Below are 15,336 nucleotides of genomic sequence, written 5' to 3'. Positions count from 1 at the left end.
TCTTTCATTGCAATTGATCTTTCTGAGTTAACTTCAATAATTACTTCCTCCAAACCATCAACGTGTCTTTTAGACCCCATTCCTACAAAACTGCTCAAAGAAGTCCTGCCATTAATTAATTCTTCGATCTTAAATATGATCAACCTATCTCTAATAATCGGCTATGTACCACAGGCCTTCAAGGTGGCTGCAGTTAAACCTTTACTCAAAAAGCATCTCTAGACCCAGCAGTCTTAGCTAATTATAGGCCAATCTCCAACCTTCCTTTCATATCAAACATCCTTGAAAGAGTAGTTGTCAAACAGCTAACAGATCATCTGCAGAGGAATGGTTTATTTGAAGAGTTTCAGTCAGGTTTCAGAGCTCATCACAGCACAGAAACAGCTTTAGTGAAGGTTACAAATGATCTTCTTATGGCCTCTGACAGTGGACTCATCTCTGTGCTTGTCCTGCTAGACCTCAGTGCAGCGTTCGATACTGTCGACCATAATATCCTATTAGAGCGATTAGAACATGCTGTAGGTATTACAGGTATTGCACTGCAGTGGTTTGTATCATATCTATCTAATAGACTCCAGTTTGTGCATGTAAATGGAGAGTCCTCTTCACACACTGAGGTTAATTATGGAGTTCCACAGGGTTCAGTGCTAGGACCAATTCTGTTTACATTATACATGCTTCCCTTAGGCAGCATCATTAGAAGACATAGCATACATTTACACTGCTATGCAGATGACACCCAGCTCTATCTGTCCATGAAGCCAGATAACACACACCAATGAGTTAAACTGCAGGAATGTCTTAAAGACATGACGTGCAGAGTCGTTTCTGACCAGGATATGTCCCTGAATATGCATAATAAACAAATGTGCAGAATGCTTACTTTCACTTGCGCAGTAGCAGTTCCTGAATGCTGCCCCAAGAATATTGACTAGGGCTAGAAATAGAGCATATACTTCTCCTATACTGGCTTGTCCTAATTGGTTTTCTGCTAAAACCAGAATATAATTTAAAATCCTTCTCATCACATAAGAGGGCATCACTTTTAATCACATTTATAATCACATGAAGCTGGATGTTTAGACCTTTTACTCTCTCAGCTGTGTTAACACAGACCTGCCAGTTTCTTGAACTGGTTGTGATCAATTAATAATGTGCACTTTTTCCTACGTTTTCCCTCAACTTTAACTTTATAATAATAAGCTTTGATGCAGCACTCTGTAGACAGCCAACATTTTCAGCAGCGACCCTCTGTGGATTACCATACCTGTGAAGGGTATTAACGATGATCATTTTGACAACCGTCAATATTCAGTATTCTTGTCTGTGAAGGTTGTCAGTCATCCAGGTCATCGTAGTCTAAGGAACTTGGAAAGAAAAGCGTCTGGACTAGAACTGAAGAAGCTTCTCGGATGAGAGGTGAAACATCTTCAAGCCACTTAAAGAAGTCCAGACGCTTTTCTTTCCAAGCTCCTTAGATTCAGTACTCATAATCTTCAAATATTTTGAGATACATTAGTATATTCGAGTGTCTGTAAGTTTGTGACAGATGGAGCAAAAGAGCAAGCAAACCAGTGTGTGAAAGTGTGTAATACGATGAGGCTCCTTTTTCGTCAGCGCTAAATTGGGACAAGTGATCTAAGTAGAGCACTATCCCCCTGTGGAGCTCTGGCAGTCACTGAGCTGCACAAAGCTTCACTCGAGCAGTTGTTGTCCACCTTTTAGTCTTCTTTCTGAGCTGAAGATGCTGAGACCTACTGACTCCCCTGAGCTTATGTATTATTTAAACTGTCTGCACAGGGAACCCAGGAAGGTTGTGCTCCACAAGAGTACCACGGGCTTGGGCTTCAACATCGTAGGTGGTGAAGATGGTGAGGGCATCTTTGTCTCTTTCATCCTTGCGGGAGGACCCGCTGACTTGAGTGGAGAACTGAGGCGAGGTGACCAGATTTTATCAGTGAGTATGCAAGAGCCACTATACCCACAGAGATTTACACATAGTAACGTTTCAAAATATGTTTACGTTTTACTGAAATTATTGATGTAGAAATTCTGATGTCACCTGCAGTTTAATTCATTATGAAAAACCTTCACAGCTCAATAGCAGCCCTATTTGAGGGTCTTTACAGTATAAAGCATCCTGAGGCAGCTGTATTCAGGTTTTTATAGACCGAATTGAACTGAATATGCGAACTGCTTACAAACAAATCTGAATAAATATGGAAAGCTGTTTTTATTTGTTGCAGTCTGAATCTCTTTGTAATGCTCACACAAGTACAGGCTGACGTTTGTTAGATGTGTGTGTTCCAAGGACAATGATAAAGTGTGCAATAGTTCAGGTGGCCTAGATTTATCTTCTGCAGTATTGCTCCAGTATGATCACAGATAGGTGCTGTGTGTCATAGTTTATTAGCAGGCTTTTTTAATTAAATCTGTTAAATATGTGCATTTGTAATTGACAGCTATAAATACAAAACTAGTGTTTTTCATCTTTATTGCTTTAATTGTTAAAATAATTAATAATTAATGACAAAACAGAAATTTCATTCATTGCCAGCAAAAGCTGGGAAAGGGACAGTAAAGGACTGCTAATTTGTCTAATACTAAGAAAACACCCAGCAGAACATCTCACAGATAATTAGGTTATTCGGCAGCATGGGAGGATTAGGGGTAAAAAATAGCATTACATAGAGGCTAAGCCTTTCAGAAGGAAAGAAGGAGAAGGGGTTAAGATTGTGTCTGCAAGTTGTTTTAAAACATTGTTTTTAAATCTAAATTTGCAAAGAATGCAGAGATTTAATCAAATAAACATGTATAACCATCTAGTCATGGCGTGTCTCTGAAAACTACTGTCAGGAAAGAGCCGTTTGATGCATCTACAATAAAAAAAAAACTGCCATCCAAAATAAAAATAAAACTTCTAAAGGGTCTTATCCTATTTGTAGACTAAGATGACTTTTAACTCTTTGTGGAAATGATTGAACGTGTGTTTTCTGAGCTAACAAGGAAGGGAAACATCCAGCTGTGCAAAAAACTTGCACATCTGTGAAGATACTTTTTATATTAAACATGTTGAACATTTGCTGCCATCCAGACAATCTCCTTTACAAAAGGCTCTGCTAAACCAACAGCATGGCTGCTTTAAAACCCAGAGTCCAGAACCATCGGTCAATCGTCCCGATCTGTCACGTTAGTGGTGGATCGTGATTAAACTTCTAAACAAAAGGAAGCAGAAGCAGCTTGGCAGCTGAAATCAAATAAGAATGGAAAACATCTCTTTTAAAACTACAGTGATTTTAAAAATAAGTATTTAGTAGTGCCGTCAAAATTAACGCGTTAACGCAAATTAATCCGCCATCATGGTCAACACGATTAAAATTTTTAACGCAATTAACGCATCTTGGGTGCAGAATGACTCAAAATCCCTAAAATGTTTCTGTTAACGCATCATTTCGGGCAGTTTGGCCAAGCAGAGTTACCTTCGCACAAATGGGCAGTTGATCTGGTAGTGACGGGCAGCTGAACCAATCAATTCAATATGGAAGATGATAAACGCACATCGGCCTCTCGATGGGAAATTTGAGTATTAAAAAAACAAGAAGACGGAACAGTCAACCGACATAAAGTCTTATGCACGTTGTACAAGAAGGAATTTTCACCGAAGCACTTCCAGCTTAAAAGATCACATTGACGTGAAGCATACGTTAGCCAGGATGCTGCTAGCACTTTGGCTAACGCGTCACCCAGCTTGGACAAACCACTCACGGAGCATCACGGACTCAGTAAGTCGGCCTCGGACACATCGACTGACACAATCGCCAAGTGGATTGCAACAAACGGCTTTTCTCGAGTCTGTTTGCTCATGCAAAATGAAATGCGATTAATATTGAATAAAAATTATATTTAATCGTGATTAATCAAAATTAATCCAAAGTAACCCTGTGATGAATCTGATTAAACATTTTAAATATTTTGTTTGACAGCAGTTTGATATAATTATATATTAGTTTATACTTACCTAATAGTATATAGTTTAGCCTGTGCTAAAAGACTGAAGAAAACTATTCAAATTCTCTTTGAATTTAAGCATTTAACATTCTTTGTGTTTATACTTCATTATATTGCATAAATGTATTTTACAAGCTTAAATATAAAGTTGAAAAAATGTAATTGCAACCAGGCTTTTGATCAAGTAACTGCGATTCATTGCGATTAAAATTGTGAGATTAATTAGTTAATTTTTTTTATCTATTGACAGCACTCATATTTAGTTTTACACATTTAAATTTAAATCAAAATAATTAATGTTGCAGAATTCACATTTCCATTGAATTCAGTTCAATTCATTTTTATTTATACACCAAATCACAACAACAGTCGCCTCAAGGTGCTTTATATTATAAGGTAGACCCTAAAGTAATAGATACAGAGAAAAACCCAACAATCACATGACCCCCTATGAGCAAGCACTTTGGTGACAGTGGGAAGGAAAAACTCTCTTTTAACAGGAAGAAACCTCCAGCAGAACCAGGTTGAGTCTAATAACAGATTAAATGCCATGTTGAGGCTGTCATTTTTAGCATCTACATGGATGTTAAAATCACCCACAATAATTATTTTATCTGAGCTCAGAACTAAATTAGATATAAAGTCTGAGAAATCAGACAGAAACTCTGTGTAAGGCCCAGGTGGACGATAGATGATAACAAGTAAGACTGGTTTCTGAGTTTCACAGCTGGGGTGGACGAGGCTAAGCATCAGGCTTTCAAATGAATTAAAAGTCTGTTTGGGTCTTTGGTTGATTAATAGACTGGTGTGAAAAATTGCTGCCACACCGCCCCCTCGGCCTGTGCTTCAAGATTTCTGGTAGTTAGAATGACTCGGGGGTGTTGATTCATTTAAACTAACATAATCATCCTGCTGCAACCAGGTTTCTGTAAGGCAGAGTAAATCAATTTGTTGATCAATTATTAAGTCATGTACTAACAGAGACTTGGAGGAGAGAGACCTAATATTTAATAATCCACATTTCACCGTTTTACTCTTCGGTTCAGATGTGGATACTGTATTGTTCTTTCTTTGTGATTGTTTATGTTTAAGTTGTTTGTTGCTGGTTTTTTGTTTGTTTTTTGTCTGTTTGGGAGCTGACACAGTCTCTATGGAGATGGGTTTTGGGGGGTTTAAATTTGACCAGATTTCTAGAAATGAGAGCTGCTCCATCCAAAGTGGGATGGATGCCGTCTCTCCTAACAAGACCAGGTTTCCTCCAGAAGGTTTGCCAATTATCTTTGAAGCCCACATCGTTTTTTGGACACCACTCAGACAATTTAAGGAGAACATCCAGCTAAACATGTCACTCCTGGTCTGAAAACTACATTTTCTAAACCATCGCTACTTTGTTTTATGTAGCAACGAAAGGTGGGGATTTCAGACGAAGACATACAGCTCATTAAATACATGATGGATATACATGGGGCAGAATAATGGAGTAAATCCAGTCTAAAAGATGATGTATCGTTACCTTTACACCTTACCCTGAACTTGTTACTATTTTTACCAGCTTCAAGGCTTAAAGGATCATGATCCTATGTCAATCCATTGTTCAGGGAAATTGTGTCCAGGAAACTCAATCCAATGAGTCCTTTGCCAAACCGGCATCTCTAGAAGTTACAGTCCTTTGCCTTCCCTCCCTCTGCTAACAACTGGACCACAGTTTGCAATTTAAAAAAAAGAGGAAGACAGTCTTGATCTCCCCCAATCACCTGAAGCTCAGGTTTACTGTCCTGAATGAACAACAGTCTCTTGTAGCTATCTTAAAGGCTGTCTCATTCTGTTCATTTAAACGTTGCATTTTTTGTGCCAGGGTACCAATTTTTGTGGTAGTGTTGTTTGAGGTTTGAAAACAACAGAGGTGCTGCCTTTTGAGAAAATGCTTCTCAGCTATTCCGATACTCCTGACACTGAAGGGATCAATAAGGATTTTTGCTTAGGCAGCAGCTGTCCTTCTTTTCTCCTAGATTGCCTGGAGATTTTTTAGGTGCTTTCCCAGCTTTGACAAATGTCCATCTATGATAATTATTTTTACTCAGGGCCTTTTTGATATAACGTTCCTCCGCTTCCATGGCTGCTGTGTCTGTGGGGAAGCTGTTTGCTCTGTGTTGTAGTGTCCTGATGACACTATATGCTCCAGTGGATGATGGGAATCTAACCTTAAATATTAGTCAGTGTTTACTGTACACACTGACTTCATATGTCCCCCATTACTGGTGGAAATTTCACAGCCTAAGAAGGCTAGACTTTTTATTTTTCATATTCTCCCTGGTGAACTTATATATAAGTTTAAAAGGCCGGTAAGCATCCTGGGGCAACATACTGTGTGTGACTGCTAAATAGAAAGCATTTAGATGTAGTGGACCAGGAATACAAACTAGGATCGCAGAGAAAACCAGGGAACAAGGGAGAACAGTATTGAGGGACGACACGATAATGAAGCTTGAGTGCTTCCTGTAGCATAGGATACACTTGACCATCCTTTATGATAGGGGAGGAGAAATCTGTCCCAAAATTTAGACAGGGGGAACAAAACTGAACCCAAGGCACATGAGACAGGGACTATCAAAATAAAACAGGAAAAGCAGAGTCAGGAGAAACAAACACACAGACACAGACTCTCACAGGAGACACCGGGATAAGACACAAAAGGAACCTAACTGACAAGAAACCATCAACCAGAAACACAAGTAAACTCAAAGACATAAAAAGAACTAAAACCAAGATTAAACCATATAAAACTTGAACTTTTATCTTCTTCATAATGCCAAGGAAAGAATCAAGAATACAAAGTTAAACTCAAAATGCTGACAAATAACAGCTTTTTACATTCCACTCAATGCTAACACTAGCACATGTCTCTCGTTATTGGCAGACACCATACAAACACTACTACAGTGGACCCAACGGCACACATATTACTGCGGGTGATTTTTATCAGGCAAACCTAGAGTCTGTCCTGCCTAGATTTTACCAGCATGTAAGATGTGTGACCAGAGGGGAAAAGTTTATACAAGCATAAAACACAGAGTGTGTTATCTCCCACACAGAGGCTGGTCTGACCACTTCTCTGTGATCCTCTCCCCTGAATACATCCAAAGACGTATACACAGAAGCAGCACAATTCCTCTGAGTCAAGTGTCTTTGGCAATAAGGACTTGAGTGTTCATACAGAAGCTGTTCTATCCATCAACTTCTGTGTGGGAAATGTAGCAGCAGAAAAATGTACCTGTGTGTTTCCCAATCAAAGGTCCTGTAAGCTGTCAAACGTGTCCCCAAAGCCCACAATTCCACTTTCGGGGAAGTATATAGTGCTGCCAGAGCTGACCTGAAGAGCGGAATCAGGAAAATTGGAGCATAAAAAATCAACTCTCCCATAATAACCTTTGGTAGGGTATCCAGCGTATTGTCAACTTCAGGAGGCAGACCGACACAGTCTGAACACCACAAAGACAAAGAAGATTATTCTGGATTTTAAGAGATTATTTACCAGAACAGACAAGATGAGAAAAAAGACAAGAAAAATATAAAAATTCCCCACTCACCCCTAGTGCTCCGATTACCACTGGGACCACTGTTATCTTCACCCTCCACATCTTCTCCAGCTCTTCTCTGAGACCTTGGTACTTCTCAAGCTTCTCGTGTTCCTTCTTCCTGATGTTGCTGTCATTCACTTTCACAATGTCTATCACGATGTCCACATTCCTCTGCTTGTCCAACACTACTATGTCCGGTTGGTTAGCCACTCTGGAAGTCCCACCGAATCTTAGCTCGGTCATTCCCCGCCATCCTTGGGGGCGTCTCCCATTTTGACCTCGGGACTTCCAAGTTATACTCGGCACAGATGTTCCTGTACACTATGCCGGCCACTTGGTTATGGCGTTCCATGTATGCCCTGCCTGCTAGCATCTTGCACCCTGCTATTATGTGCTGGATTGTCTCTGGAGCATCTTTACACAGCCTGCACCTGGGGTCTTGCCTGGTGTGATAGACCCCAGCCTCTATGGATCTTGTGCTCAGAGCTTGTTCTTGTGCTGCCATGATTAGTGCCTCTGTGCTGTCTTTCAGTCCAGCTTTGTCCAGCCACTGGTAGGATTTCAGCCACCTCCTCTATCTGTCGGTGGTACATACCGTGCAGGGGCCTGTGCTTCCATGATGGTTCCTCCTCTTTCCTGTGTTTCTGCTGGCTGAGGTATTCACTAAACACGCGGTCGGTTGGAGCGATCTTCCTGATGTACTTGTGGATTTCCTTTGTCTCATCCTGGACCGTGGTACTGATACTCACCAGTCCCTGTACTCCTGCCTTACACTTAGCGTACAGCCTCAGGGTTCTGGACTTGGGGTGAAACCCTCCATGCATGGTCAGTAGTTTCCTTGTCTTGTTGTCAGTGGCTTCTATCTCCTCCTTTGGTCAACTTATTATCCCAGCAGGGTACCTGACCACAGGCAGGACGTAGGTGTTGATAGCCTGGATCTTGTTTTTACCGTTTAGCTCATAGGTGTCAAACTCTGGCCCGCAGCCTAATTACATTTGGCCCGCGAAGCCATACCAAATTACTATTAGAGCTGGCCTACTGGTATTACACAGCTAATATATATATTGTTTAGCATTAAGCTTTGCTTGTTCCATATTCAGTTTTTCAGCAAAACTTGTTTGAGTCCATAAGAAAAGATTCATTCTCATATCTGGAGGAAGTGTTTTTTTCAATAAATATTAATGTTAGCCCGCGACTTTGTTCCAGTTTTGAATTTTGGCCCACTGTGTGTTTGAGTTTGACACCCCTGGTTTAGCTGACTTGTCAGGACTTGCTTTACCCTCTGCAGGTACTTTGTGGTTGCAGCTTTCCTAGCAACCTCTTCATGGTTCCCATTTGCCTGTGGGATCCTCAGTTACTTGTAGCCTGTAACCTCTGTGTCTGCAATGTTGCCTTCTGGTAGTTTGATCCACTCAGTTCTGACTACCTTTTCTCTCTTTATTATCATCCGACTACACTTCTCCAGTTTGAAAGACATTCCAATCTCATTGCTGTATATCCTGGTGGTGTGGATCAGTGAATCGATGTCTCGTTCACTCTTGGCATACAGCTTGATGTCATCCATGTACAGGAGGTGGCTGACAACTGCTCCGTTCCGTAGTATCTGTAGCCAGTCTTGTTAATGATCGTTTAGCTCTCGGCGAAGGCAGTCGCACTTTTCTCCTCTCCTCCTTCCCCTTATCTTCCCTGCTTAGCCTCTGTGTCCTTGTCTTGTCTCATGTGTATTACTTTCCCTGCAACACTCTCTCACAGTCGTTCTCTAAAACCTAAAGAGAATTATGGATTTGATCAACTGGTCTCTGAATGCTATTGACACCCTTTTCTCAACGAGAAGTCTGGGCTCGGGAGAGCCCGAGTGCCCTGGAGGGACTTTCCCTGCCGGATACACGATGGACGGGTGGCAGAAATGGAGGATCGTGTGCCTGGCGGGACTGTCTATCGAGGACGCTGAAGATATCTACCTATTCGGAACCATGATAACAGGGTTCTTGCTGATCGGAGCTGGCTTGGCCCTGGCTTATCGGAGAATTAAGAAAGTGGAACCGGCTGTTCAAATCCCCACAAGGCTGCACGCTGGGATTGAAACGATTGGACGAGGCGCGACTTCTCACAACGAAAGCTGCATTGTTAAGACCTTGGAGACGCTTACAGCTGCCATGAAGACTCAAAATAACAATAATAATAATAGTGGGGGCAGAGCGTCTCGTTGGTAGATCCCGCACTTGATGGTGACTTGTGCTATGGGCTTGAAGTTGGAAGTTAGTGTTGTACACCACATCCCCATTGAGTTCCTGATGAAGGCTCTTAGGGTCCTGTTGATCTTGTATAGGTCTAGGCATTCCAGGATCCAGGTGTGGGGCATTGAATCATAGGCCTTCTTATAATCAATCCAGGCAGTGCCCTGTGCACTGGAGGCTGCTTGGTCTGCCTAGTCTTGCAGTCTTGGCTGACTGCTCGGTCTACCAGTAGTTGGTGTTTTGCATGTCTAGTATTCTTGCTAATCCCTTTCTGTGCCCCACTCATGTATTGAGCAATGTGCCTGTTCATCTTAGACGCTATAATGCCTGACAGGAGCTTGTACTGAGTGGTACTGAGGCAGGTTACTGGCCGGTAGTTGGATGGGACAGGTAACTTCTTGGTGATCATCACTGTCCGGTCTTCAGTTTGCCATTCTGGGTGTGGCTGATCTATTAGCAGCTTGTTCATTTGTGCTGCCAGACGCTCGTGGAGTGCAGTCAGCTTTTCAGCCTGTAGGCGTGAACCATGTCGGGGCCTGGTGCTGTCCAACTCCTCATACTGGAGACCCTTTCTTGGATGTCTGCCACTGTGATGGTGACTGGACCCTGTTCAGGGAGGTCGCTGTGATCTGCCCTCAGATCCACTAGCCACTGAGCATTGCTGTTATGGGTTGTGTCCTTCTCCCACATGCTCTTCCAGTATTGCGCCGTCTCCAGCCTTGGTGGTGCTGTTCTCAAACTGTTCCCCTGCCACTTGGCTGGTTCTGTGGAGAACAGCTGGTTTATTCTCCTGCCTTCGATCTGTCTGGTGTACCCCTTAAAGCAGCTGGCCAAGACTGTGAGTCTTTGTTTGGCAGTTTCCACGGCCTGTGGTATGAGACAGTTTGTTGTACTTCTTAGGCACCTTCTTCATTGCACCTTTCTGCAGCTCCAATAGTTGGCTAACCTCCCTCCATGCTACCTTGATTTTGGCTTCAAGTCTCCTTCTCCATGTTCAACAGATAGCCAAGCATCTCACTGACCACTGCTGCCGTAGTGTAGATCAGCTGGTTATGGTCACAGTAGGTATTGTCCAGAGTGCTGCATTCATATCATCTAGTAGATCTTCCTAGGATATATTGTCTTGGTACCCAGCTACAGAGGATCCAGGTTTCAAATGGGCATTGGAAATAACACCAAATGACCAAAAAACTAGTTTGGTTGATGAAGCAGTATACAGGCCAGCCAACCAGATATTGTGGTGGTTAAAAAGGAACACAAGACTGTAGTTTTGGTTTTAGCAACAGCAGGAAGAAAGAGCATGAGAAAACAGAGAAGTACCAGGGGCTGAATGAACAATTGGTGCAATTGTGGAACATAAAATCCAGAATGGTCCAAGTGGTAGTAGGAGTAGTAGGAGCTGTAACCCCAGAACTGGAAGAGGGCTCCAGCACTTTCAGCCCACAACATCAGTGGTCTGCGTCAGTAGTAGGAACAGCTGAGGTACTCCATAGAACCTTTGACCTCAGGAGGACCCAAGCTTGAGGATCATACACTCATACCTCTCTCCTCCCCACAACCCCACCCCATTTGAGGGGATGAAAAATAGTGAAAACTTTCAGCTTTAATTTTAATTAAGGGCTTTGACAATTGTCATTTGGAAAAATTCACAATAAAATTGATAAATGGGTTAAACTAAATCTGAAGCTGAATTGTCCTCCTATTAATGGACACCATGCATTAACACTGAGGTGAAATAAAGTACACTTTTTTGTATTGCAGGTCAATACACAATATGCAGTAAAGCAAACTGTAATAAAATAATTCAACTTTGTTGTTAAAATAGGTCAATGGCATTGACCTACAAGGAGCCACACATGAACAAGCAGCTGCAGCCCTAAAAGGAGCAGGACAAGTGGTCACCATCATTGCTCAGTACAGACCTGAAGGTAAGTCAGCTGAAAAAGGTTAATGCACTTTACAAGCACACCAATCATGTGGTGTAAATGCCTTATTAATCACAAACCTACACAGGACAATGCTTAAATAGATCTTTGCGGGCCTCTAAGTAAATTGGCTATAATTGGGCCAAGTGATGACCTCCTTATGTACAGTTGTGCTCCTAAGTTCACATGCCCTGGCAGAATTTATGATTTCCTAACCATTTTTCAGACCATATGAATGATAACACAAAAACTTTTCTTTTCATTCATGGTTGGTGTTTGGTTGTTATACTCAAGGTTTCATTGAGGTGTCTACAAGATATCATGAGGTACAAGCCGGAGGTCGTCTATGTCCCTGGCAAAACGTTTGTCATTCAAGATTCAAAGTGTTTATTGTCATGTGTACAGAAGAAATCGCATTTCAATAAACACTTTGAATCTTGAGTCTCGAATGACATTGCCAATACGTTGTCGCGTAGCCCACAGGCTCGGGCAGATTGCTACATAGCCACTGTGATACAGGGCATTCCAGCATCTCCAAGCTGAATGCAGAGCATTAAAGAGACACTGCAACTGAAGGCGACTTACAGACCGCCATCACCTACATACGCAGGGGATAAGAAGTAGTGTGCCACCGAACATCAAAGTGTACATGAAGGCGAAGAATGAGCTGTCAGAGGCCAAAGGCCTGGTTATACGAGGCTGCCGAACTTCGAGGTGGATGACGCTGTCACCTACCTGCTGCATCGGGTCTTCTGTCATCTGGAGAGAACCAGTTGCATTGTGAGAGTCATGTTTTTTTATTTCTCCAGTGCCTTCAACACAATCCAGACCTCAGTGCTAAGTGGGAAGCTGCAGGGAAAGGGAGTGGACCATCATTGTCCTCGTGGATTGTTGACTACCTCACCATTAGATCCCAGTATGTGACTGTGGGACTGTGTGTCTGAGGTGGTAGTCTGTAGCACGGGGGCCCCACAAGGAACAGTACTTGCTCCGTCCCTCTTCACCCCGTACACTGCAGACTTCAGTTATAACACGGACACTTGCCATCTCCAGAAGTTCTCAGACGACACCGCCATTGTGGGCGTAGACCTATTAGGGAGTAGACCTAACTCAGCAAACTGGTCAGGAGGGCCAGCTCTGTCCTGGACCATCCGCTGAAGTCCATCGAGCAGGTTGGGGAGGATGTTGTCTAAGCTAACATCCATCATGGACATCACCTCCCCCCCCCCCCCCCCCCCGCATGAGACTGAACACCGAGCAGCTCGTTCAGCAGTGGACTTTTACACCCACAGTGTAGGAAGGAGCGCCGCCACAGGTCATTCTTACAGCAGCTGTCAGACTCTATAACACAGTTTAACATCCTTTGGTCATCTTACTCACCAGCTTGTTTGTTCACTGTACGTTTTATACATATTTCTGTACATCGTTATCTGTATATACGAACTTCAGTTGCTTATGTATATAGGACCACTTTGTGTCTCCCTTTTATATTTTATATTCCCCTTGGAGCTGTGTAACACCCACATTTTTCATCCGGAGATAATAAAGGTTTATTCTATTCTATTCTATTCTATATACTGGGTTATGTTAGTGCCCATGTTGCCCATCTGATATGTTTTTGTGGCAGGGCTGCCTAGTGCCAGTTTTATTCCTAGCTGTCGTACCCGATGTTATAACTGATGCTGAGCACATGTTCAATAAAGCAAACGACTGTATTTACTCTTTTTAGATAATAATCACAAACTACCCCACCTACATACCCAGTTCTTACTGCATTGCCCCTTTTAACATCAATGACAGCTTGAAGTATTTTGTCGTAGTTGTGGATGAGGCTTTCTCAGATGGTAAATCTGCCCATTCTTCCTGGCAAAAAGCCTCCAGTTCCTGTATTTCTTGGGCTGTCTTGCATGAACTGAAGTTTGAGGTCTCCTCAGAGTGGCTCAATGATACTGAGGTCAGGAGGCTGGCAGGGCCTCTCCAGATCCTTCACTTTATTTTGCTGTAGCCAATGACAGGCCGGCCTGGCCTTCTGTTTTGCATCATTGTCATGTTGAAATGTCCAAGTACGTCACATTTGCAGCTTCCAGGCTGATGAATGCAAAATTTACTCAATTTTTAAAAAAATTCCTTTTTTGATAGTGTAACACACGATACTTTACCACTACTGAATGTAGAGAAAGTTAGGATCTTAGGCTTATGGTCTCTAGGAATCGACTAAGGAGCGAATGACACACAGTTAAAAGAACAGTCAACATTTATTCAAAACAAAACCAAAAACAGTCATCCAACAGTTCGCAACAGTTCCAATAGTCCATATTTGTCAGTCTGTGTATTCAGTTTTAGAGTTCAGAGTTCAGTGTTCAGAGTTCTTTTCAGTCTTTTCAGTTCAGGTGTGTGAGTGTGTGTGTATAGTGTTAATGTTAGTAGTACTACCCGGGTAGTGTATTGTTCTGAGATCTCATAAGCTTATCTGTCAAGAAGTAACGCAGTTGTCACTTCTAAGTAGGCTGGAAATCTTTCCTGCATCGCAGCTGGGGATCTGGAATCCTGGCTCGCAACTTTAGACTCCAACAAAAAAACCAACCTGCACAGGGCAGTGAACATATTTTACATGAATATCATATAACAACTTAATCAACACTAGTGACCAAATGTCTCTCACTCTTTGTATATAACGACTTAATGCAATCAATAATAAAATTAATCAAAGAACCTTAAAACAATTTCCACATCATACAAATTTAACTCAAATCTCATATTTTGTGAACAGCAGTCACATCAATCCAGTGAATTAAGAGAATGTACATTACTGATGCACGAGGAAAGTGCAAAACGTGGTCGCAGTACTATTTAGCCAAAGACTGCTCATATTTATCATCTCATTACAATAAATAAAACTTACCTACTAGCTTTAGCCTGGTTTAAAACATTCACAAGTGAAGAAATAAAAAGATAATACAGCACTTAAAAGGAACACATGAAATTTACATTATACTAAGCTAATGATTAGCTAACGATTAGCTTGCTATGCTAGCGCAGTTAGTCAACTCACCGGAAATGAACAAAAAACACAAAAACAGAGGTACATCGGCATCAACAAAAAGTGTCCGCGTTTCCCAACAAGCGGAAGAGTAAAATCCAATTTGTGTCTTCACACATAACCTTTTTCTTGAACAAGGATTAAAGAAAAACTCGGTGAGTAGCTCCGACCAGCATACGTAGCCTTAGAGCTATTCTCCTTCTCTATAGTTCTCAACTTAAATTCACAAGCACTAAACAATCTCATAGTGCCACCTACTGACATTCTTTGGTAACAGCAGTTCATTTTCATGAGGCAAATTTTAGTGGGTTACAATAGCTTACTGCATTCCTATTGCCATCAATTCTGATCAAATATCCTGTGCCTTTGTAGCTCACACATCCCAAAACATCAGCTGTCCATCACCATGTTTCACATCAGGAATGGTGGCCCTTTCACCGTTCGCCTTGTTGACTCCTCTCCAAGCTGGCAAACGTTCAGTTTAAGTCTCATCACTCTAAATGACTTTGTGCCAGAAGGTTTGAGGCTCTGTGCTGTTTGGCATATTG

At 42.0% G+C, this 15,336-nt stretch overlaps 1 protein-coding gene across 4 annotated transcripts in view; it reads left to right on the top strand.

Annotated features, from left to right (window-relative positions):
* Nucleotides 1-15,336, top strand: part of dlg2 (discs, large homolog 2 (Drosophila)) — a 154,240-nt gene that overhangs the window by 119,536 nt on the left and 19,368 nt on the right. For all 4 annotated transcript variants that reach the window (XM_087846994.1, XM_087846993.1, XM_087846992.1 and 1 more), the window contains 2 exons: nt 1,801-1,957; nt 11,649-11,751. In XM_087846994.1, the coding sequence (XP_087703120.1) occupies nt 1,801-1,957; nt 11,649-11,751 (260 nt within the window). The remainder of the gene's footprint in view (nt 1-1,800; nt 1,958-11,648; nt 11,752-15,336) is intronic.

The sequence above is a fragment of the Neolamprologus brichardi genome, chromosome 10 (genome assembly GCF_056152115.1).
Source record: "Neolamprologus brichardi isolate AB-2024 chromosome 10, ASM5615211v1, whole genome shotgun sequence".
Taxonomy (NCBI): Eukaryota; Metazoa; Chordata; class Actinopteri; order Cichliformes; family Cichlidae; genus Neolamprologus; species Neolamprologus brichardi.
Note: the sequence above shows the minus strand (reverse complement) of the source record. Positions and strands in the feature narration are given on the sequence as shown.